This window comes from Acromyrmex echinatior, chromosome 14 (genome assembly GCF_024713525.1).
Source record: "Acromyrmex echinatior isolate Ae372 chromosome 14, ASM2471352v2, whole genome shotgun sequence".
Taxonomy (NCBI): domain Eukaryota; kingdom Metazoa; phylum Arthropoda; class Insecta; order Hymenoptera; family Formicidae; genus Acromyrmex; species Acromyrmex echinatior.
Window position 1 is genome coordinate 4,075,145 of NC_141865.1, and position 23,692 is coordinate 4,098,836.

Below are 23,692 nucleotides of genomic sequence, written 5' to 3' on the forward strand. Positions count from 1 at the left end.
GTCAAGGCATTTCAAGGCGTATAGAGCATATACTCTATGGCGACGGAATAAGAACGTACAAACCGAGGAACGAAGCGCGAACGAATAGCCGAGTAACGTTCGTGAACCATCGTAGCCGGTATCGATTTGTCTGATTCTCGCCTGCTGATTCTCATCTGGCTGCTAGGCGCTCTCGATTTGAGCGCCTGTACCGACGCGGCTACCACGCGCGGTACCGTTATGACGGATTCGCGCGTCGCTGCATATTGTACGCGGTTCGGCGATTTGTGTGGCAGTTTCTCACATGCAACGATCTTTCCGAGTAATGGCGCGTAGGGTTGCTAACGAGTAAGTCCAGCTGATCACTGAACGGTGGACAACATGGTAGTTCGCAGTGACCGTGCACAGGGAGACTATACGTTTCTGCATACGTGAGCCGTGACCGGCTGGAGGCGGGCGAGCGGGTGGGCAGGCAGGACGGTGGGACGGGGAGGTTTAGGCTACGATGAGTACTGACAGTCATGATGAGACGAAATCCTGCAAAACATCCGCGAGGAGCGAAGAAGAGAACGCGTTTGATGTTAAACGAATTAAAAAGGAGCGCAGTGACATTTGTGTGGAAAATGGTGACACTGCTAGCATTACCGCCGCCACCTCTACCTCCTCAGTCACCGTTGCTACTGCTGCCACCACCGTCCTCGAGAAACGACAGCCACCGGCCGGCAGATTTGCCTCGAATGGTTTTCACGGAGATGGCGATCAGCTGCAGGACTTGGTTGCAACCAAATTTGCTACCTTGGCCAACCATGGTGCTTCTTCCAAGCAGGACAAGATTCGGATTATGATAGAGGATGGCATTAGGTTAAGTCGATTTTAAGTTTTATGCAAACCTGACACTCTGATTTCTATTTTTTTAGACTACAATTTGTTAAGATTATAATTTATGATGAGATTGATATATAGTTTGGGATTTGTACTACTTTACAGTAGACTAATCCTAATAACCAAAATTAATCGCAATGGTAATCTAATCTGATCTAATAGATGTATATCATTTGTCCATATTGCTAATTTGCTAATTTAAAATAATATAATCTCATTGCAAGTAAATCTCAAAGCAGTAAAAGAATACTAGGAACCAGCTGATGTAAGTGGTGTGTGCAATTAAACTGTGTACAAGGCTCTTCTCTAAAGGATAGATGCAGATAAAAAACAAAAGAGCGGCAGCCGATCAGAACTTGCACTAATAGTTACTGGTTTCAACTTTTTGTACTGCTTGCTACCAGCGCAAGTTTTGATTACCTGCTGCTTTTAGATCTGAACCTACCTTAAGGGCTATGGTACACAAAAAATTTAAGCAGTAAAATGTAAGCAGTAAGCAAATTGGCCAATCAAATTAAAGACCATAAAGTCATAATTTATGTAATAGCCAATCCAACATATTGATTTCCTTACTGCTCATATTTTGCTGCTTAAGTTTTTTGGATGTTATGGCCCTAATATTTTCTACAATAGCCATATAGTTGTAAGTTGAAGTTATAAAAGCCACAAAAAATAGCACAAAAAACTTTAGCAATAAGACTGTTTATATTATGGCCTTACAGTCTTTACTATGATTGTCCAATTTGCTTACTGCTTATGTTTTACTGCTTAAGTTTTTGTATGTCATGATTCTAAGAATTAACGAATGAAGTGCTATAAGGAGACTATTCGAATGTAATTGGTCAATTCTTATAATTAAACTACTTATGCTTACGACTATTATAAGATATAACACTTTGCCAGAAGAACATTGCTGCAAATTGCTGTTGGCTAGTCTATTAAGCTAATGTTTTGTCAGTGCCTGCTAATGTTAAATATAATTACAGATTACCAGAAAATTGGACAGTCATATAACTAATTAGAATAAGATGTATCCCTTATAAATAGTTACAAAATGATACATTCTGTTCAAGTTTTGGCTGATAGTATGCTACTAAATTCTGCTATTACATTCTATTATATTTTTTACATTCTGTTGACAAAATTAGTAGCATATTCTTTGTAAGATCTGTTTTTGATAGATTTAGCTATTTAAATTATTCAAAATTTCTTATATATGTAACAAAAAGTTGTTACAATAGATATAATAAACAACAGAAAATCTCAATCTTGTTGAATAATTGGCGAAGTTAACGCAGAATCTGAAAATCTTGTGTTACAAAACGATCGTTTATTAGTTCTATTGTAATAACTGTGTTTGCTAATTACAAATTGAATCATCAACAAGAGTTGCAATGGAATATTATTTAAATTCATAACATTCATAATTGTAAACCGATTAACGAGCATCTTTGCGAAACATAAATCTTGTAACTATGTATCTAATGTTCTTGAATTTCAATGTGTAGTATTCATTTGACTTATAATTCATTTCTATTTGCATTTTATTCTTCTGATATATTTAAACTATTTATCTAATAATTTTATATGATTTCATAACATACTGAGGATTGCTTAATTGAGGCCGAAACATTTATATATATATGTGGCTAGTTCATCTTTTATTTATATTTAGCGGAATAAAATTTAATTTGATTTTGCTCAAAAAATATCCAGTGGTATATCCTTCTTTATTATTTTGATATTTTGTGTTATGTTCCAATATTAATTATGTATTATATACATAATGTAATACAAATAGATTCCACATAGAAATAAGAGCAATTTATTAATACGTAAAAATATTGCAAATATTGCATTTGTATGATAATTTTAAAATTGTTGGGAGGTCCTTGTGAAGCATTTTCACCACTTGTCATATAATCATGTTTCAGCGTGTTGAGAAATGTCAAGATGCTGTCCCATGACAGTCGGAAAACGGAATCTCGGAAAAGTAATAGAGTGGAGATCAACCAATCAGAATTATTGGGATGCATTACTGTTCGTCTGCACGTATACATTAAATACAAGATTATCGAAATTAAATTTCTATATGTATAAAAAGAAATTCATTAATAAATAATTGTTCGATAAGTATTCATTTTTCCAGCATATAAATATAACCATTTATATCGTTGGGGATAAAATTGCATGCTTGTCGGTCAGAAATTTTTGTGACTGTCCCCTAGAGGCCCTCAAGGGAGAGTCTGCCAATGTTTAAGTTTTGATTGGTGCAGCCATTATGTGTCAAAATTTTCATGTCATCTTTGTTTAACGTTCGGTAAAGGATGAAGTAATTTAGGTATCATTCGGGTAGGAATCTGAACATAGCTAAAAACGCTATATTTTATGATTTATACTGAAAACGTTATATTTTAATGATTGTTTTATTATTTTAAAATTTGCTATAAAAATCACTAGTTTGTCACATCATTGATGAATGTTTGCCAGACTTTCCCTTGAAGGTCTTTAGGTTTCTCATGGAGCGTCTTGTTTGGAAAATAAACTGTTATTTTAACTTCAAACCGTCTTTTAATTTAAAAGATTTTTTTATCTTTTGTTATAATAAAAAATATATTGAAATTTTATTTTCTTGCGGATTCTTCTATTATATAATAATTATCTTTTTTCATAAAATATTTAAAATAAATTTTCTGATTTTTCACAAATTTCGGAAATGTTAGTCCATGGGGAATCCAACTACAAAAATATTTCGGACCGACAAGCACGCAATTTTATCCTCAACGCTGATTATGGTTGCGTTCCGAGTTGCGCATGAAGCGCATGCATCGTTTGTCCTTGTTCTTTACCAATTAATAAAGAAAGATAAAACAATACATCATGCGTAACTTGAAACGTATTCTATATTTATAAATGGTTATATTTATATTTATATGGTTATATTTATATGCTACTTTATATAAATACTTATATATTGATGAATACTTATCAAACAATTATTTATTAATAATGAATTTCTTTTTACACGTATAAAAATTTAATTTTGATAATCTTGTATTTAACGTACATGTACACTCACCGATTAGAAGGTTGCAGATTTTTTTCTATAGTTTTTGGAATGCAGCCTATTCCGAACGATTGGTTTTTACTTCTAACTACGGATCCATAAGTAAGAACCAATCGCTTGGTGAACAGACTGCATTCCGAAACTTATTTAAAAAAAGTGTTGCAACCTTTTAGTCGGTGAGTGTACAGACGAACAGTAATGCATCTCAATAATTCTGATTGATTGATTTCCACTCTATTACTTTTCCGAGATTCCGTTTTCCGAAATTCTGACTGGCATAGGGACAGCAATTACATGATTAGTGAATTTTGGGTATGTGAAGTTGTTAGCACCCTGATGCTTCGAAATCGAAGTTTTGATAAGAGTTTTGGATTCTTTAGAACAAGAGAAAGAGTTCATGATGTTCCGTTCATAAACATAAAAAATGAACTTCACAAAATAGAGGTGTTTCACACCCAACAGTAGTACCGAATAGTTCTGAATAGTATATTCAATGTCTTTTGGCGAATACTAGAATTCCTGATGTATAACAAAATTATTTTTCAATTATTAAAAAAAATTTAAAAGAATAATATCAAATTTTTTTCAGAAATCCGGCGTTCTGACAAAAATTCTGAAGAGTTTTAACGTCGGATTTCCGAAAAAAATTTAATATTATTTAAAAAAATTTTTTTTTAATAATTAACAAATAATTTTGTTATATCCGAAACTCTAGTACTCGTCAAAAGACATCGAATGGGTTATTTAGAACTATTCGATGTTACTGTTGAGGGTGAAGTTAGCATCCCAATTATAGTACTCAGGAGTTTTTAATTAGAATTTTCGTTTTTTTTTGCCGAGATGAAGTGTTCTATATAACAAATTAAAGTACTACAAATTGAAGGAAGTAAGAATCTACGTGGTATTATAATTAGTGCATTAATATAATAGACATTTAAAAAGTATAACTATCCTGCAATTTGTGCAATCCTAGTGCCAACCATCCGCCTTATTGCGATGTTTCCTGTGTTCTATCATAGTTAGTCATTCCAATAAAATATAGAAAGCTCAACAAATCAGGCTATAAAATATACAAATTTAATAATAACCGTCTATAGTAAGATTGTAAGTACAGAACACAAGCACAGATAGTCACTTACCGAATTGCAAACAGATTATATAAACGTTAAGTAGTCACCAATGTACAATATAAAAGTTCTATATAATTTATAATAAGAGTTTCGCTTAATAATTATTTAAAAAAAATGGAGTGCTAACTTCTTATCGCAAATCGAGTACAAACGGCCTACAGTATTAATTTTTATTTTTGATAAAGTTGAGCGCCAGGTTCACATCGGTGAGAACTTCGTTTTGTTGAAAGGAAGCAGGAACTTTAGTAAGAACTATTGTGTCTAAAAATTGATTTTTCAAAAATTTTAAAATTTTTTTTATTTTTCAAAATTTTTTTCATGCATCAGGAACTCTAGATATTCACAAAATGAAACTATTAGGCTCAGAATATTCGATCTCGATTTTCAATAAGAAGTTAGCACCCCATTTTTTAAAATTATTTTAAAATAATTATTAAGCAGAACTCTTGTTATAAATTATTGGGTCATCTAAAAAGTATCCGCGGTTTTTTGTCACTATTGACCATCATCATCTAGTGACAAAAAACCGCGGATACTTTTTAGATGACCCAAGATATAGAACTCTTCGTTTCGTCAAAAGAAAACGGGAACTCTAATCAGAATTCCTGAGTACTATAGTTGGGGTGCTAAATTTCACATATCCCGTGAGCTCTCAGTATAAACTATTTATTTTTTAAGTGTTGCGGTTAGCAAAAAAATCGAATTTTATTTTTTCGATAATACGTTGCCTGAGGATTTTAATATCAAATATATGCGAGCAAATAATTCTGTAGACATTGTTTAAAGGAATTTATGATGCAGCATTGTGATTGATTAGAAGAAACTTTATTTTTTACGTTTTACGATTAGCAAAAAATAGATTTTATTTTTTTCAAGTACATTGACTAAGGCAATTATTTTGGTATCAAATACATGCGGGCAAATAATTCTGGAAATAGAAAAAGATCTTAAATCGTGGCACGGTGTGTCATTGACAAACTAATTACTTTTTTACATATTGAAGTTAATAAAATATTGGATTTTAGTATGTTTTAATAGTATATACAATGGGATTATTTTGGCATCAAATACATGCCAGCAAATGAATATTTAGTAACTATAGTAATAACTATAGTAGTAACTATATATTAGTAACTATAGTATATAGCTAGTATATAACTATAGTATATTAGTAACTATAGTAGTAACTATATATTAGTAATATTTAGGTTACTTATTTTGCAGTACTGGCGCACGTATTAACTGGTATTTCTTTCAAAATGTTAAATTTTCAAATTTTTTTGCGTTGAAGCAAAAAAATCTGATGTACTCGATTTCATTATACTGTATATATATTTTTTTTAGTATGAAGAGTTTAGCTTAATAACTTGAATTCTCTTCTGTTAAACGGTTTGAGCAAACAATTCGTTTTTCAGCAAAAAATTAGCAAATAAAGAGCATTAAATTTTTCATCTACGAATTTGATTTGCGATGATGGGGGATCCAGGATAATAGAGATAAAAAACCGAAAAGAGCAAATAATTAGCAAAAAAATAGTAAAAAAATTTGATATAAATCTCATTCGAATGCGCTAAAATGGCTGCAAAATTTAGTAACATAAAATATTTCTATGAAATGTAAAATTTATTATACTTCCTGAATAAACAAAATTTATAAGTAAGAGATTGTATACTATATTTACTTTGTATACTGCAAAGATTGTATACTATATTTAAAATGTTACATGTAACATGTCGTTCGAAACATTTCTACTGATGCTTTAGAAGCAATGATATCTGTTAATTAGTATTATATTTAAAATAAGCAGTATTTATAAATTTTTCTTAAATTTTTTTATATTTAAAAATATTTGAAATATGTATTTGACAAGTCATTTTTTGCAAATTTAACTGTAATACAATAAATTGTTTCTATCCATTCTCATACATTTTTATATCTTTGAGATTATTTTACTTTAGTCAAAGTTATTAATATATGTTATCTTTTTAAATTATAGCGAAGAATCTAGAGCGCTTGTGGATAAAATCTTCTCGCAGGTGGAACAACTTAAGATAGAAGAAAAGTTATTGTTGTACCTGAAACTTCCGTTATTGCTGACAAATCCAAGTGGGACCGTTGATCCACTAAGGCAACCGCTAAATCCATTAGGAAATCGTTACGAAATTCATCAGACCATCATGTGGATTAAGACTCATTTAGAAGAAGACCCGGATGTATCTTTACCGAAACAAGAAGTGTATGACGAATACAAGTAAGTTGTCCGCTATGTACAGGGTGTATCTTAAGTACGTTAAAAGATTTTAAAGGATGATTTCTCACAGAAAATCCGAAAACTTCATGTGATTATATGTCCAAAATGATTTATTTTCAAAGATACATGATATTAAGTAAGTAAAAAAAAAACAATAACAGTAGCCTGGATGATTTTAGAAATTTTTGAAAAAAAACGAAATTTTTTTTTAACACCATGTATTTTTGAAAATAAGTCTTTTCAGACATGAAGTTCTTGTCTTGAATTTTTGTGAAGACTCACCCTTTAAAATCTTTTAGCAACATATATAGAACATATATAGAAGAGAGAAATTTGAATGTCTCTATTTATTTTTGTAGTCAAATCACTTAAATTTAAATAAAGTTTTACTTAGCAAGAATTTGCTTAAGTATAATTCTCAAATTTCTGTTTAATTTGAAAATATCAAATTAAAATGAGAGATTAACTATATTCATTTATGGAAGAATATGTTACAGAAGAACATATTATTTATAAAAAAATATGTTATAGAAGAATATATTATTTATATATATTGAAATTTCGATAATTATTTGATTGTTTGTGAATATATCTGTATCTTCTTATCACTTTTTAAGAACTTTTTTTCTTTAAGATATTGCATATGATTTTTATTTTTAGCATGTATTGTATAAGAAATTCTATGAAGCCGTTATCGACGGCTGATTTTGGAAAAGTCATGAAACAAGTATATCCGCGAGTGCGCCCTCGTAGGCTCGGCACACGAGGCAACTCTCGTTACTGTTATGCTGGTATGCGCAAACGAATTAAATTGGATCCTCCAACACTGCCAAAGATATCTGGCTCTCAAACTGTGAGCAACAAACATGCAAATAATATATATATTCTATAATTCTCGCGTAATATATTTTATCGATAAAACTTCTTGCCGGAAATTGTTTGAATTTTTTTCTTGTGTATTCTCCTCCATCTCTTTCTTTCTACTTTTCCCTTCTAATTTGTCTATTTGCTATGATTTAAACTTAAAGTATTGTGCTCGTTATATTAATATTGTATGACATGACAATTGTTTCATTTGATATATTTTATTGTTTTTACTTTCTTCTGTGTATAAATACTCCTTTTTAAATTTTTTTTTTATATTGGAATATGTAATATGTAAATACGTAACATTTAATTATTAATAACTTCAGGAGGAACATTTAGAGGAAAACATTACGGAGGAAATGCTAGGCGCTGCATCTACATTGATAAGAGAATGGGCAGAGAAAATGTTGGGCCCGAAATTTCCAAATTTGAGTGCCTTAGCGCGGCATCTTGTTGATAATTTTTGTGTTGATACTCGGTCTTTAGCTGCTGTGTGCATTCTTTCAGCTTCGGATCAGCGTGATACTTCATTTAATAAAGGTGAGACTATTGAATTAAGTTTATAAAACATATTTCTTTTTTTTTTATTTTTTGTCCAATTAAAATATTAATTCGCAATTCTCAATCGTTAGAGGTGATTTCGGATCTACCAACACCACCCGTAAGTGGTAAACCCGTTAAGCTTCGAGAAGCTCAATTACAATTGCAGCGCAAACTTCAACAACGCGAGTATATAAAAGATCAGAAGCATCGTTGTCCTGATTCTATTGTACAGGTATATAATACAATGTAATATTCTAATTTAGTTGATAAAATGGATATGTACAAAGTTATCTTTTAATGATCTTTTTTTTTTATTTTCTACGCTTTTGAGGCGTTAATGAAGAGTTTGGAGTAATAGTGTGTCAGTTCTCAATTTTTTATTTTGAAGATATTTAACTTCAAACATTATTTTCTTATAAATTTACTAATCTCCGACTTTTTAAAATTCTTTATATTTCCTGTTGTTCTTTTTTTTTAAGTATAAAGGGATGTTTAAAAAAAATATCAATGTTATAATAATTGATAGTGAAATAATCGATAGTGAAACCGACTTTTAATTAATCAATTTATCGAAGAAAAACATCGATGTTGATTTTATAAAAAACATATCATGTCATATAAATATTAATACAACAAAACAAATGCATTTTAATTTGAATATTTATAACAAACAAAGTACGTTCTACTTAACGTTCATAATGCTTGCGAGTATCATTTCATCCATCTTAACATCAATATTAAACAAGGATGAGATGATATACATAGAAAATTATGAGAGTAGGAAGAGGGGAAAAAAGGAGAGGAAAGAGAGGGATAGATTAATAAAAAATTTTAACAATTTTTTGTTATGTTATACCAATATTTTTTAAATAGAAAATATTAAATAGAAAAGTTAATAAAATATTTTGAATTCAATTAACTAACAGTTTGATTATATTTTGCAGAATATAATTTTATTTTTACAGAGCAAAGAGAAATCCATTGATAGTAAGGGAAATATCAGTAAAGGATGCAAGAAGATCAAGTCCAATCAGTCACCTCAAGGTACAAATGCAGCAGCAACAACAGTAGTTGCACAAAACTCATTAAAATTGAACTTATCTGCTGTAGTTTATAACCGGCAGAAAAAGGTATCGAAAACTTACAATCAACAGCAACAGCAGCAACAAACTTGTAATGTCTCTCAAGAGTCTAACTGTGATAATCTAGTGGTACAATCGCGCAATGACAGACAGAATAATAGCAACCCTAGAATAATGTTGAATGCGCAGCGCGATGTCAAAGGTAAAAATGCCAGAAAACGTGCCAATAATCCAATTGTAGCACAGCAGGAGCCCAGCCCTGAGAAACAGACGAAGCTCACAGAGGAGAGTTCAGAGCATTCCAACGCTTTGTTACCCAAGTTAGCTTCTATCCAACGTGGCGGCAAGATATCAGTAATACTAGCTAGCTCAAAATCTATCAAGTATAAAGCAGTTGAGACTGCGGATAGTCAACTTGTTAAAAACTGTGATATTGACTCGTCGAAGAGTTCCACTACTGGCAACATAGTGGAAACATCTTCGGGACTCCTTACGAGGGACCAGATCCGCCTCTTGCAAGATACACCGGTCTTCAAAGATGGAAAGGTTCGTGATATTGACACGGACGCCTTGGACGATTATCTAAACGGTGGAAACAATTCGCAGGAGCAAGAGGAGGAATTGCTACAGTATTTTCAGCAAAGTAGTTCATCTAGTTCTGATGTGGAAACTAGCGTCGTTGGTTCCGATACCGAGCAGATCTCTCGGTCAGACAAAGTGTCGCAGCTGCGGTTGATATTGCAACAGAATTTGAAAGCACCCGTTATTGCCACCGATCTGATGCCCGTAACCATCGTTCGACAAAGCGTTGCCGTGGAGAAACGGGACCCCGCACAGAAACATAATCTCATACTCCCAACACTTCTAAATCACCCTAATCCGAGTAGTACGCGACGTCGTGTTAGTTTCGAAACTAATGTCGTCGAGCATGTCCAAGAGACGACAACGCCCAGTGTAGCCAATACTGTGCCACAGAGTCCAAATACGCGACGTAGAATATTTAACTTCACGCCGATCTCACCCGGACCGCATTCTCCCATTAATGGCCGCGCGTCTAAGTCAAACTCGGCAAACGCAAGTCCATTTGTATCTCCGCGTAACACCCCGGTGCCGAGATCACGCAGTAACTTGCAAGCCGGCAGTTCTAGATCGCGTGGCCAAAAGACGCTCTCTCGTTCCATCTCGTGCAGTGTGCCGTACACCATTAAAACCACGGACACCTTTATCGTACCAACATCGAGCGGAGCGGAACACTCGCGGCAAGTGCTGACAGTGGCAACGAACAAGTCGTCGGAGGTACAGACCGGAATTGAATACAAACAAGCTCAATTAAATTTAAGATCCAACTAGAGTTCTTTTTGACAATGATAATAAAGAATTTAAATATATAGACAGGTCAATACAATTGGTTGATATACAGTTGATAAATGTAGATATTCATACAATACAGTATTCAACATATAGTATTCATAGTCCTAGTTTACAGCACTTTCGAGCATTTGATACGTGTACTAGCTAGTACTAACTAATTTTCTATTAAATTATTTTAATTTCAGCAATATATTTAAAGAACGGTGTACTAAGCTGGTATAATATACATCTAGGTGATTAATTAAATAATCGTGTATATGTTTAACGCATCATCGAAATTAAGATAATTTAATTTTAATAGAAACTGATCTTACTAGTTAGTACGCGTATTAAGTGTTCGGTATAAACAAGATCAAAATATATGCCAGTAGTGATAAATATTTGACTAAAAAAATCTGAAATCGAAATTAATCATCTTTTGTTGTAAATATACATTATACTTTCAATAATATATATTTTAATAATACATACTTTCACTATATCACGCGGATATTTGCGCTTGCTGATTTGTATCAGTCGGTGTATATTCTCACTTAATATTTTCCTAACATATTTTTATATTATTTAATTTTATTAATACCGAGTACTCGCCCGCCCCCGCTCCATTATTCGTACATACGGATCCGGATTCGCTAATTCGGGTAACCATAGAACGATGTGTACCCAAGGAATCATGGGCGATACAGGTACCCGTTTCGATGCGCTACATGCTATAAATATTTGCATGTAATTTTGTCAATTTTAGTATTTTTTTTATGTGTTTTACAATTTATAGTGATTCTTATTTCATTTGTAAATTAAAATATTCCGGAGCTAAACTGTTTCGTTTTCGCATTATGGATATTAAACACATTTCCAAATTTAATTTGTTTTGCAGGGACTGATACGACCGATATATCCTTAATTAAAACTGTTTAACTATAAACAAAATGAAAATTAATATAAATAATTCTAAAACGCCTTTAAAATTGATATCTGTAGTATATAGCGGATATGCATGTATCGAAACGGATATCCATATCACCCATGCGAGTACTCATATTGCAGATGGTTCTGTGGGTACTGAATTAGTGAGTACCAGAGCCATATACACGGATAACCGATTTGCGGGCGGATATGGAATTTTATGTTACTGAGTTCCTTTTCCTAGCTCTAGTTTTAAATTATGTGTACAAAGTAATCCATAAATAAAGTTATTCAGTCTTTTTTGATAAAGTATTTATAAAATATTTTCCCTGATACAGGTCATCCTGAAGGGACCACCATGCACTGCATTTCTGGACTTGACGCCTCAGAAACAATTATTAATCAATTATCCGAGTCAAGAAAATTTACAAGAGGTCAAGAATGTATATCAGAAGGGTCAACCACCTCCACCCGATCAAGAAATTACGGAACTTCTTCACGCTAGCAGACACTTGAGCAATGAGCAATTATTCTATAGATCACAATCGGTGCCGTTACACAGGATGGTAAATCCCGTGTCTTTAATGTCTCCGATTTCTACTCAACAATGCCTATCATCAGTGCAAAATCAAAGCTTCAATCCATCAACAAGCAGTTCCATTGCGCCTACCCCAGTACCGAGCGAATACAATGACTTTGGTTCTTCTATCGGACAAGAAGGCACATATTTGTTGGACGACACAAATTTTATGTCAGATGAGCAGCAGTTTTTGATAACGGACAAAGGGATCGCATCTGAGAACATTAATAATATTTTTACGATCTTGGATGAGGAGGGTCAGCCAAATTTGCAAATACTATCTGAACAGACTGCAGAAGAGACATTGAACAATACAATTGTTCTTGATGCTTTGCCGAATGCTAATTTAAATTTGTCGGAAGAAGATATGTTGGATACATCGAGCATTCTCACCGACGCCGGTGGTACGTTACAGAAAATAATGCAATCGCGATCGTATCCGAACACGCCATTGCCGGCGCCAGTATCTGCATACACATCTTCGTATACAGAGGACAGTAACGGCTCCAGATCATATCCGTCGACACCTTTGCACACAATGCAATCCCAAGAAGTGTACCAGGATCCAGGCGAGCCGATGTTATCCAGTCCTATTCTTAATTCTCTTAGTTTACAGGGTGACGTGACAAACGTCACTGTCGCTTCGGTAACTGGCATTACAGCTGGCACTGATGCTGCTGCAGCCGCTTCTTCCAATAGTCTCTGTAGGAACGTCGTTGATCTTCTGGGGGCTAGTTTTCTCGAAGAAGCTGACACGGAGACGGATGATCTGGATCCTCTTGGCAATTTTGACGGCCTGCAAGATATGGATTCGTTAACGCCGCTGTTCAATGAAGTCACGGAGCCTAATCGCTGAGATCATTATCTGTTCGGTCTATCATAATTTCGCATTTGTACAGGGAGAGGTGCGATAAAATATAGACTGGGTCCCATGGTTCTCAATCGTATTATTTCATAGATCATTTTAGAGTAAACGAAAGACGGTTAAAAGCAAGATACATAAGTGAATTTTAATAAGGATTAGATATTATTCAATTTTAAGATGTAGGATATTTCAGAATTTTGCGTATATCTGTTATAATGTAATTTGATCATACAATTTAAAATATTTTAATTATTTTTTACTACAAATTGTGTATATAGATTTCTCATATAGAAGGCATTATTTCAGCTTATAGTAAATTATATTTTGACATGCAATTTACTATTTAGGCTGTATTGATGACTGTTTAATCTTCATCGCAATAAAAAGTATTGAAATGGCATCTGAAACTCTGGAAAATTTGCGAGATTTTTAAAAGGTATGTTTTTAAATTATTAAAGATTATATTCGTTAAGTATATGATATATATAATTAAAAAGGAATATTTGTTTTTTTTCTATGAACTTTGTTTTATTCCTCGGCAAAGCTTGTGACCCCCTTTACAACGTGAAAATTACGTAAATACGAATATTAAATGCAAATTGTACTTTATGCTGGATATTCTGAACACTTTATACAAGAATACAATTTGAAAGAACTTGTATGTTTGCGTCTTTTTCTATTTCATCTCTGAAATTAAATTTATACATTTTTTAATTTTAGGATATAAAATTATTAGCTTTTATGAACATCACAATGTACCTTTTGTAAATTAATTAAAATTTATTAGTTGTCATTATACTATTTTAATTTTACTGATAAACGACAATCAATTACGTTTAATTAATTCCTATAAATTGTTATTTTGAATACATCTAACTATCTGATGATATGACAGTTGAAAAATTATAAAAAATTTTCGAAGAATTCCCATTCTATTTTTTGAAGGAAATGTAGAACGAGCAATTATTTTACGTAACACTTGATTAATATATTGATAATGAATTTTTTAAATTCTGTAAAAAAAGTCATTCAATGGATTAAGTAGAGAATATTTAGGCCGGTGTTCATAGTTGGATCTTTTATTCAAGACCGTCTTAAGTAGTCACAGTCTTAAAAAGTCACGAACCAATCAGAGGGCTGCATTAGCCCTCTTAAGACATTACTTAAGGCTACATTCCAAAACTTCCTCTGCGAGGAAGATTTTACTCTATATATTGGATCATCTAAAAAGTATCCGCGGTTTTTTGTCACTAGATGTGTGTGATAGTCATATATCTAGTGACAAAGTACCGCGGATACTTTTTAGATGACCCAATATTTCGAGTAAAATTTTCCTCGGAGAAAAAGTTTTAGAATGTAGCCTAAGATGGTCTTGAAAATAAGAATCGACTATGAATACCGACCATAATGTAATGTCTAGCGGGAGAATCCTGTTTGCATTTCAATTTTGATTTGCACACATCATTTTTATTAGATGCATCCAGAAGCACGACCGCTTACTGAGCACTCAGTGAGCTCTTGTACCTGTTCGATCTATATTTTTAGATCTAATGGAATACCAATGAAATGCCAATCAGATGCAAGAACTCACTGCGCTCGGTGAGCGGTCGTACTTTTGGATGCATCCATTAGCTCGGGTGCCTAGTAATTTTTCATTTGCTTTACCAATAAGAATATTTTATTTTTAAATTGACCAATTGTTTTTACTGGCGATGCATGTACGCAATATATGATGTGTGTAATCAGAGCCGTTTCATGACTTCCATGTTTAAGACTGCCGCACAAAAATTCCGCAACAGTAATGGCCGTAATGGCTCCGGCACATCAGCGCGATGTTAGTCGCGCGCGACATGCGATATACCTGACAGTATATCTTTAGAATGAGATTATTGGTAAAGCTGTATACTCATTGGATATTGCGTGTCGCGTGCGACGAACATTGCGCTGGTGTATCGGAGGCACTATTCTCTTCGCCTTCTTGTAGTTGGTCAATTTCTTACGACTTAAGGCTGAACACCCGGTTGTATCAATGTTACTTTGACTTTAAGCAAGACTTAAAATTCTCTCTGTCTCGTTTTAAAACGAAAGAGAAACAGAGTCAGAGAGTTTTAAACTTTGCTTAAAGTCAAAATGGTGCAATCAGACCTAAAATACCTATTGTAGATCTGGACTTACTTATCTGGAGGTCAATTGTGTATCTTGAAATGAGGTAAAAATTACAAAAGTGAACAAATTTATTAGAATTAATTATTCTCTGTTCTCTGTTCCCTGTTCCTCTTATTGTGCGGAACCCCTTACAGAAATTTTGTCTGTGGCAGCCCTAATGACCACAGCACATGACTCTCGCATAATGCATAATGCATAGTGCATAAGGGAATCAACCAATTAAAATGCTTCTTTTTCATAGAATGGGAGGAAAGGAAAGATTCTGATTCGTTTATGCACAGTGTGCGTTATGCAAAAATCTATGCTGCGGCCTTAAGGGTATATCCGCACAACTTGCATAGCCGCATAAATGTATGCATAAAGAAAATTATCCAATTATTTTACGTGCGTCTTTATAAGAGAAATGCGATTAGATAATTAGGAAACGCGATAGTATCTCCGACCATGTTAAAAAAAGACACTATGAGTCTCTCTTATCCCGAGCCATCAAAATTCATTATTTAGTGGTACAGGACTACTAAAATATAAAAAATTTTGAATCACATGTAACATATCCTGAAAGACAGTATCGCCACGAGTAATTTGAGCCAAAAGAAATGAAAATCGGTCAAAGATGTATCCAGCGTGAATATAATTTAAAAACTATTAACTTTATGTTAATAATTTGCTTATTAAAATAAAATATAATTTTTCAAATTGTAAAAACAATTATCTGTTGTAGTATTTAATGTTTTACAATTAATATTTACAATTTCATGACAATTTTTTGAACTGCTTTAACGCATTTACTATCATTTTTCATCGTGTGAACACAAAATTGGCGTGATGGAAAGTGCGGAAAAGGGCACACTGAAATCGCATGTAATGCATCATTGTTTTTTTTATCTTGTTATCTATGTTTACGTACTCAGATTTTGTCATTTTGCTTTATTCGTCTCGATATTACACAATTCATCATATCATATCAATCAGCATCAAATTATTTTAAAATACGACGGTTTATTACAAGAACAATGACGCACTCCCTATTCCGCAACATCAAATGCAGAATAGTGCTGAATGGTTATTTCAATGACGCACTTTCATCAAGTTCCGATTAACTTAACGGACCTAGTAACTTTGCAGGATTCCAACTAAAGCTGATGTCGGAGAAAAAATGTGAAACTGAAGAGTTAAATATTGGGTCATCTAAAAAGTATCCGCGGTACTTTGTCACTAGATATATGACCATCAACACACATCTAGTGACAAAAAATCGCGGATACTTTTTAGATGACCCAATATTTTATACAACACTTATACCTGTATTCATAGTCCTTCCTTGAGGAATGAAGATTCCTTGTTCCTCATTTCACGTTTCATAAACTTTCCTCGATCAAATAAAAAGCCTTATTAGCTTCCTTTTTTCAAGGAAGGTTATGAGTTTCCTTGAGGAGGAGACAGTTTTCATAACTAAGCAAATCTCCAAATTTATTTTGTCACATCAGTCTTTTTACTTTCGATAGCTTTTAATTTAGATCTGTCGCATCGATAATTATTTTTGATAGCTTTTTTTTCGGAAATAAACTGTGCCAAAAGCATTTTCTCCTTCGTATAATAAGTATTATGGCGAATTCGACTGGAAGCATTGATGCATATTAAAGCCGTTGTACAATGATTTAATTTTATAAAAATAAAATGCAAATCTCGAATTATGAAATACATATTTTACCTAATAGTGTAATAAAATGTATTGAGTATTTCACGATTTAATCGTTTTTATGTTTATTTATAAATCCTTGAAGAATCGAGGAATCCTTCATGGAGGCTTCCTCCCCTTAAAATAAGGAAGGACTATGAATACGGGTGTTATTTTGATTTTTCAGACACTCTGAAGTTTATATTGGAGTATATAAGGGTAACGAAACTATCTTTCTTCTTCTGGCCAGTGGATTTCCGATTTCTTGTAGAAATCACAATACCACGCTTCCAAGTAGTTTTATTAAAATGATGTGTTGGTCTGACTGGCCCTTTTCAGCCCAACGATCTTTACTCTACTAAATTAATAAATCATAAAATTATAATATCAGTTTTTTAACTTTTAATTACTTCAATATTCATAAGGACGTGAATTCCCGTAAGCATGTCGGTCTTTAATAGTATCTCGTCGTGGTAATAATAATGTTCTTTAATTATTTCCGGGCTTTTGGGACCTTTTTTATACCGCCGAAAATTGCCCAGAATTGACGATCTTTAATAGTATCTTGTCGGTGCTATTACTCATTATTATCACCGACAAGATATTATTAAAGACCAACATTCTTACGGGAATTCGCGTTCTTGTAATATTGAAGTAATTAAGAGATAAAAACTGATAATATTGTAATGTAATATACTAATTTTATAATTTATTAGTTTAGTAGATATATTTATGCATTTAGAACTCAATGATACTCGATTTTTCTTTTAAATTGTGATTTCAGTATTATCGTCAAAGTTTGATTATCAACAGAGATGATAACTGCAGAGAAAAAATGGTAATTTTTCTGCAATATATAGGATATTATCGCTTTACAAGTATGCATATTTATTCATAGAACATTTATGTAATACAAAATCATGAATTTAATAATGTATCAACCAAATATTTATGTTAATGATAACAAATTTATATCAATTATCGATAATGTCAGCGTTCTTCAATTACTTCCAGGCCCTTGAGGCCCTTTTTATACCGCTCAAAATTTGCTCAGATTGACGGTCTTTAATAGTATCTCGTCGGTATTATTCACTATTAAAATAAGTTAAACCTCAATTAAAACGATGAGTTGTGAAACTGGGCCTAACCCATGCAACCGTCGATTATAATAACTTAACCGAGATTGGTGAAAGAGAAACTAAACCCGATCAAAGGACGTGTAAACGCGTGATCAATAATTCGAAAGATTATAGTAGCAGAATCCGACTTATCGGCTTAGTAATAAACAGCAATAAATAATATTTACTTATCGTAATAAAGAATAAAAATAAGAAAATAATAAATATAATTAATTTTTATTTGTTCTTTCTTTTTCTTTCTCTAATTTGGAAATGAATAAATTATACCCGGCAGATAAATCGGGCTGGTAAATTAGACTGCTACTATGACCTTTCGAATAATTGGCCGAATTTCCACCGAGGATTTAAACCGGATCAGAATGTAACAATCAACCAATTACAGTCGAGCATTCCCCTATTATTCGACAGTAACATTTTGATCTGGTTTAAACCCTTGGTGAAAACTAGACCATTGACGGGCAGTGGTAAATCAACAATTTTACAAATATTTTTGGAAAATAGATACTTTCTTCTATTCAGCAAGATAATGAATGCTTACGTGATCGGCAGAGATCAAAGGTACAGACAGAAGTATTCTTACTGGTTATACTACGTGCTTCCAAGCATGTATGTGATGGGGCGTATTTTCGTTATGCAACCAGAACCGCGACTAAGATTATTTTTGTCTTCTGATTATCCTATATATGTTTAAGATTTAAATTCAGAGAATTGACGTCATTTTGATGATAGTTTGCTTTATTCGAGTGAATATTTACTTCTAGATGGCGCAGTGAACATTGGTCATTGGAAGTACGGGGTGTCTCATAAAACCAACTTCACATAGAGTACAGACTACAGGCCATTATTAACACCATAATATCATTATTCATATTTTTTGACTGCATAAATTTTACTTATTGAGATAAATATAAGTTTATGGCATACAAAAACATAAGCGAATCGGCCAATTATAATAGAGAGCCTAAAACCTAAGGTAATAACGTAAACAGTACCAAATTCAAAATGTGGATTTATTTACTGCTTAAGTTTTTGTGTATCGTAGCTTTAATGGTAGATATGTTAAGCAAATTATATAAGAGCTTTTGTTTTGCTCTTTTAATATTTTCTATAATACTAGACTTTGGGACGCCTTGTATATGAAAACTAATGAGTCGGGATTTCCTGCGATTGGCTGTGATTCGTATTTCAAGGATAGAGGTCAGTGTGTTTTCAAGGTTCCAGGAAATAAAAGAATCTGTAAGCTATATATATTTTCGTCTTCGAACGACGCACTAGCGATTTGATAATTCAATAAAGTTACATCGTGCGTCGCGGTGATCCAATTTTGATATCTGAGTTTTATTTTAATATACGTCTTTTTTTGATATAGTAATACTTGTTTGTACTACGACAGTATAATTACATTTTCTGTCATCCAACTTCAGAATTGATATTGATTCAACAAAATGCTACGTAAGTATTCTTAAAGAAAATCAATCTCTTTTAAAAAATTAATATTAAGCTTTGTAGCTTGAGTACGTGTGTATCATTCAAATCTCTTTTAGACAAATATTTCCAATTTTTGTACGAAAAGAAGTAATAACTGGCTATTGTTTTTCACATTATATATGAACAAAAAAATTTTTTTGAAAAATTTCGTTATACTTTTCAAAACATTTGTATATACTAAAAAATTTTTTTAACATTAGATATTTTATTATGACAAGTTTTATTGTATTTTCTCTATTGTTTGTATAAAGTGAAAGCTTGAAAAACATAAAATTTGTGGTTAAAAAATAGAACATTGATACATTGATACATTGGATTCTCTTGTTTTCTTCCCATTTTTGTCTTTTGTTTTAATCTGCATTTTTTAAAATAAAAAAAATTCAAAGTGAAATAAATTCTTTATTTAATTTTAATGAAAACAGTAAAAATACAACAGAAAATCTAATTAATATGACAAAATATATTTTTATAAAAAAATTATAAATTTAGACAAGATAAAATGGTAAATCTGTAAAATGTTTTTAAACTCAGTTTTTTACTAAAGCTTGTAAATTGTCTTATATTATGTGTATTAATTAATTTAAATTCATACTTCTATTAAATCGTCTACATTTTAAATGTTTTATATAGTTAGAAATATCTTTAATGATAAGCACCTCTTTATATGTTTTTGATAAAATTAATTAATCATAAAAAAGAAAGCTTCTTTTTCTTCTTTATAAAATAATAATTACAGAATAATACGTAATTAATAATCTTAAATATTTTCATTGCTATTATATATTTTATTGGTAAACTATGAAAAATAAGAACTTTAACCTCGAAGAAAACATTATTTGTTTTTAAACTTGTATTTCTTATTATTAGCTATATTATATCTGTTCTATGTGCACATAAAATAAATACATAAAAAGATTAGTAAAGTAGATTTTTTAACATAAAATAAATACCTAAATGTAAGATTAATGAAATTATCCGTTTCATTAAAACCAATTATATATTTTTATAAAAAACACCTATCAGTATGAAAAATTTATTTTATAATTTCTTCTTTCTATCATAAAAATATGATCATTCTGTCGTTACTTATTGTGTTATAGTATTTTAATAATGTAATTTAACATATTTTTTTAAAGAGAGAAAAAGAATGAAAGAGAAAAAGAATAAACAACAAATTGTTTAAATTAAAGTGCAAGAAAAATTATATTTTAAAATATTAATTAATATATTATATTATTTATAGGAATTGCATCAATATTCCTGCTTTTTGCCATCTCAGAAATCATTGCTCAAGATTGTGAGAATAAAGATACACAATGTTCCACACCGTCGGAATTTAATCAAGACACTAATTGGCAGTCAGCTACTTCAGTTTACGATTTCCATGCAAACGACATTTTGGGTAAAAATGTCTCATTGGAGAAATATCGTGGTCATGTTCTTATTATTGTTAATGTAGCCAGTAACTGTGGCTTAACAGATACCAATTATAAACAACTTCAGCAGTTATATAATAAATATAGCGATAATGGTTTGCGAATTCTTGCGTTTCCTTCTAATCAATTTGCTGGTCAGGAGCCAGGCACTTCTGAGGAAATACTAAATTTTGTGAAACAGTACAATGTTACTTTTGACATGTTTGAGAAAATTGATGTAAACGGAGAGAATGCTCATCCGCTGTGGAAGTGGCTGAAGACACAGAAAAACGGACTCATTACCGACGCAATTAAATGGAATTTTACTAAATTTATTGTGAACAAAGAAGGTAAACCGGTAGAAAGATTCTCTCCGTCTACTGAACCATTAAGTATGGAAGAAAGTTTGAAAACGTACTTTTAAGTTTGTACAACGCTTGCTTCCTTTCTTTCTGTATTTTATATATTTTTAATAATTTTTTTATTTAGTACACAAATATAAAATTATACATATGCATGTAATTATATAATATTAACAAAGTATGGAGGATTATCTTTCTCCTTTATTATATAATCTTTTTTTTAAATATATCTTGTCACATAATGGTGTATGGAAAAATACATTGTATTTAAAGAAAATATAAATAACAAAAATAAAGTTATTTTACATAATAATGATCTTGAGATTACCGAAAATTTATAGATATATAAAATTCATAGAAATATTAAGAAATACTAAATTATCTTCCGCATGGGAATTAAAAACTTTGATGTAATGAAACTTTGTATTCTTTACAAACTGTAAAATTTATTTAAAAATGTTTAATTAAAATTCATCGCTTATAAAGTTATACATATTTTAATTGTCAGTAAGAATGACATCGATTTATATTCTATAAATTCTAACAATACTATGTATCGATGTAATTTATATCAATTTTCATCTTTTTTCAATGTTTTACTATAATAAATGGCTGAACTTAATAGACATGGAAAAGTGACGTTTTGACGACAAAATTTGTTGCATGCCATTTCGTTATTTGCTTAATTGTGAAAATATGACTTGTCTCGTACTTATCAAAGTCGTAATTGTCGATGAAAACTAAAGTTATTAAGTGGAATTTTATATATAAAAGCATATTTTTTACTCGTTTCAACGCTGTTAGATCGTATGTTTCTGTCCGAATATAGGCTTACTTTATATGTCTTTTATGACCATTTACTGACTTAAGGGAGAAAAGGACAGTTTTTATCGATTTTTACAAGTGTTTTAAAGTGATCTCGTCATTTCGTTTCATCCAAATTGTCTTTACTTACAAATGACATGTAACATATGGTCTGTATTCTATTCCTGCACTAGACTGCACTAGAGTCTCTTTTTCGACAAATATTAAATATATACCTATTTCACTTTAAGTTCCAAAAGTGTGCACTGGTTCAGCCAAAAAAAAAAAACAGATCTATAAATTAAGAGTCGGCATGAGTGACGGGCCAAATCCGATTTGATTTTGGAGACCTCACGTGGTAGGACCTTGAAGCTCTTTAAGGCTGCCAACTTCAGATAATATAATCTCCATTTCTTGTGGTTGTGTATTCATACACGTACGAATACTAATATGATTCTTGTCCGAGAGTGAACGAACAGCGAAAGAGAGAACGAGAACCCGACGTTCTCGCTCAGGAACTCTATTCTTGAAAAATAAGTATCGCATACGAAGAATTAGAAAAATGCTATAATATATGTAACGCATACTATATATTTCCTTATTTTTTCGTATGCGATACTTTTCGAGAATAGAGGCTCTGGGGATCGATTCCGTATTTTGAAATAAGGTGAAAATTATAAAAATGAGCGAATTTACTAGAATACTAATAATTTCATTGGTCAACATCCAGTAAATTTGCTCACTTTTGTAATTTTCACCTTGTTTGAAGATAAGAGAAGAATCAACTCCCTGGTCACTGTATAAGCGAAGACTGAAAATGCTTCTCAACCGCTCAGCCGCTCAGTGTATATCAGTATAAGGGCATTCAAGATAACATATAAGTTTTAATACACTTCATCATATATCTTTCCCATTAATGGGAAATAATATAATAGTAAAATTGATTTCAAAACATGATAGTTTACAAGATATTAATTATTTACAATTTTCCATGCGCGTTATATACTACGTTTATAAACATAATATGTAAGAACTCTGTGTCTTACTGTGTGGTCATGTGCGTAAGATGCGAGATCATCTACGTTCGAATCCTGTGTTCTTTTTTCCTTTTTTTTCA

At 31.8% G+C, this 23,692-nt stretch overlaps 3 protein-coding genes and 1 long non-coding RNA gene across 8 annotated transcripts in view; 2 read left to right on the top strand and 2 right to left on the bottom strand.

The window, feature by feature from the left end:
• Arl4 (ADP ribosylation factor-like 4) overlaps window positions 1-149 on the bottom strand; it is a 31,534-nt gene extending 31,385 nt beyond the window's left edge. Inside the window, exon 1 of the mRNA XM_087413560.1 lies at window positions 60-149. The gene's annotated coding sequence lies outside the window, so the exon portion shown is untranslated. The remainder of the gene's footprint in view (window positions 1-59) is intronic.
• On the top strand, window positions 123-19,952 carry LOC147907368 (uncharacterized). 5 transcript variants are annotated; one of them, XR_015547480.1, is made up of 11 exons: window positions 123-840; window positions 7,055-7,309; window positions 7,970-8,162; window positions 8,503-8,716; window positions 8,809-8,951; window positions 9,685-11,097; window positions 12,417-13,959; window positions 14,068-14,181; window positions 19,268-19,479; window positions 19,624-19,742; window positions 19,876-19,952. XR_015547480.1 is itself a non-coding variant. In XM_087413556.1 (7 exons), the coding sequence occupies exons 1-7, from the start codon at window positions 485-487 to the stop codon at window positions 13,512-13,514; spliced, it is 3,672 nt and encodes a 1,223-aa protein (XP_087269682.1). In that variant the 5' UTR covers window positions 123-484; the 3' UTR covers window positions 13,515-14,184. The 5 variants fall into 5 exon arrangements, 1 of the variants encoding a protein (XP_087269682.1); XR_015547479.1 differs by having other exon boundaries at window positions 12,417-14,181; XR_015547482.1 differs by having other exon boundaries at window positions 12,417-14,181; window positions 19,624-19,703.
• On the bottom strand, window positions 14,046-19,261 carry LOC147907369 (uncharacterized). The gene is made up of 2 exons (XR_015547485.1): window positions 19,045-19,261; window positions 14,046-18,459 (listed from the first exon to the last, which is right to left on the bottom strand). It is a non-coding gene; the product is annotated as an uncharacterized LOC147907369 (long non-coding RNA).
• On the top strand, window positions 19,762-22,084 carry LOC105143979 (Glutathione peroxidase homolog with thioredoxin peroxidase activity). Its single transcript, XM_011052601.2, has 2 exons — window positions 19,762-19,958; window positions 21,238-22,084. Exons 1-2 carry the CDS (start codon window positions 19,952-19,954, stop codon window positions 21,831-21,833), a joined length of 603 nt encoding a protein of 200 aa, XP_011050903.1. The 5' UTR covers window positions 19,762-19,951; the 3' UTR covers window positions 21,834-22,084.
• Window positions 22,085-23,692: the final 1,608 nt, after the last annotated feature.

Bases quoted from the DNA above. Each gene is read 5' to 3' on its own strand.
- LOC147907368 (XM_087413556.1), top strand. From the start codon at position 485: ATGAGTACTGACAGTCATGATGAGACGAAATCCTGCAAAACATCCGCG. The intron at 8,717-8,808 runs GTGAGACTATTG...CTCAATCGTTAG, and splicing joins TGATACTTCATTTAATAAAG to AGGTGATTTCGGATCTACCA. The intron at 8,952-9,684 runs GTATATAATACA...TTATTTTTACAG, and splicing joins GTCCTGATTCTATTGTACAG to AGCAAAGAGAAATCCATTGA.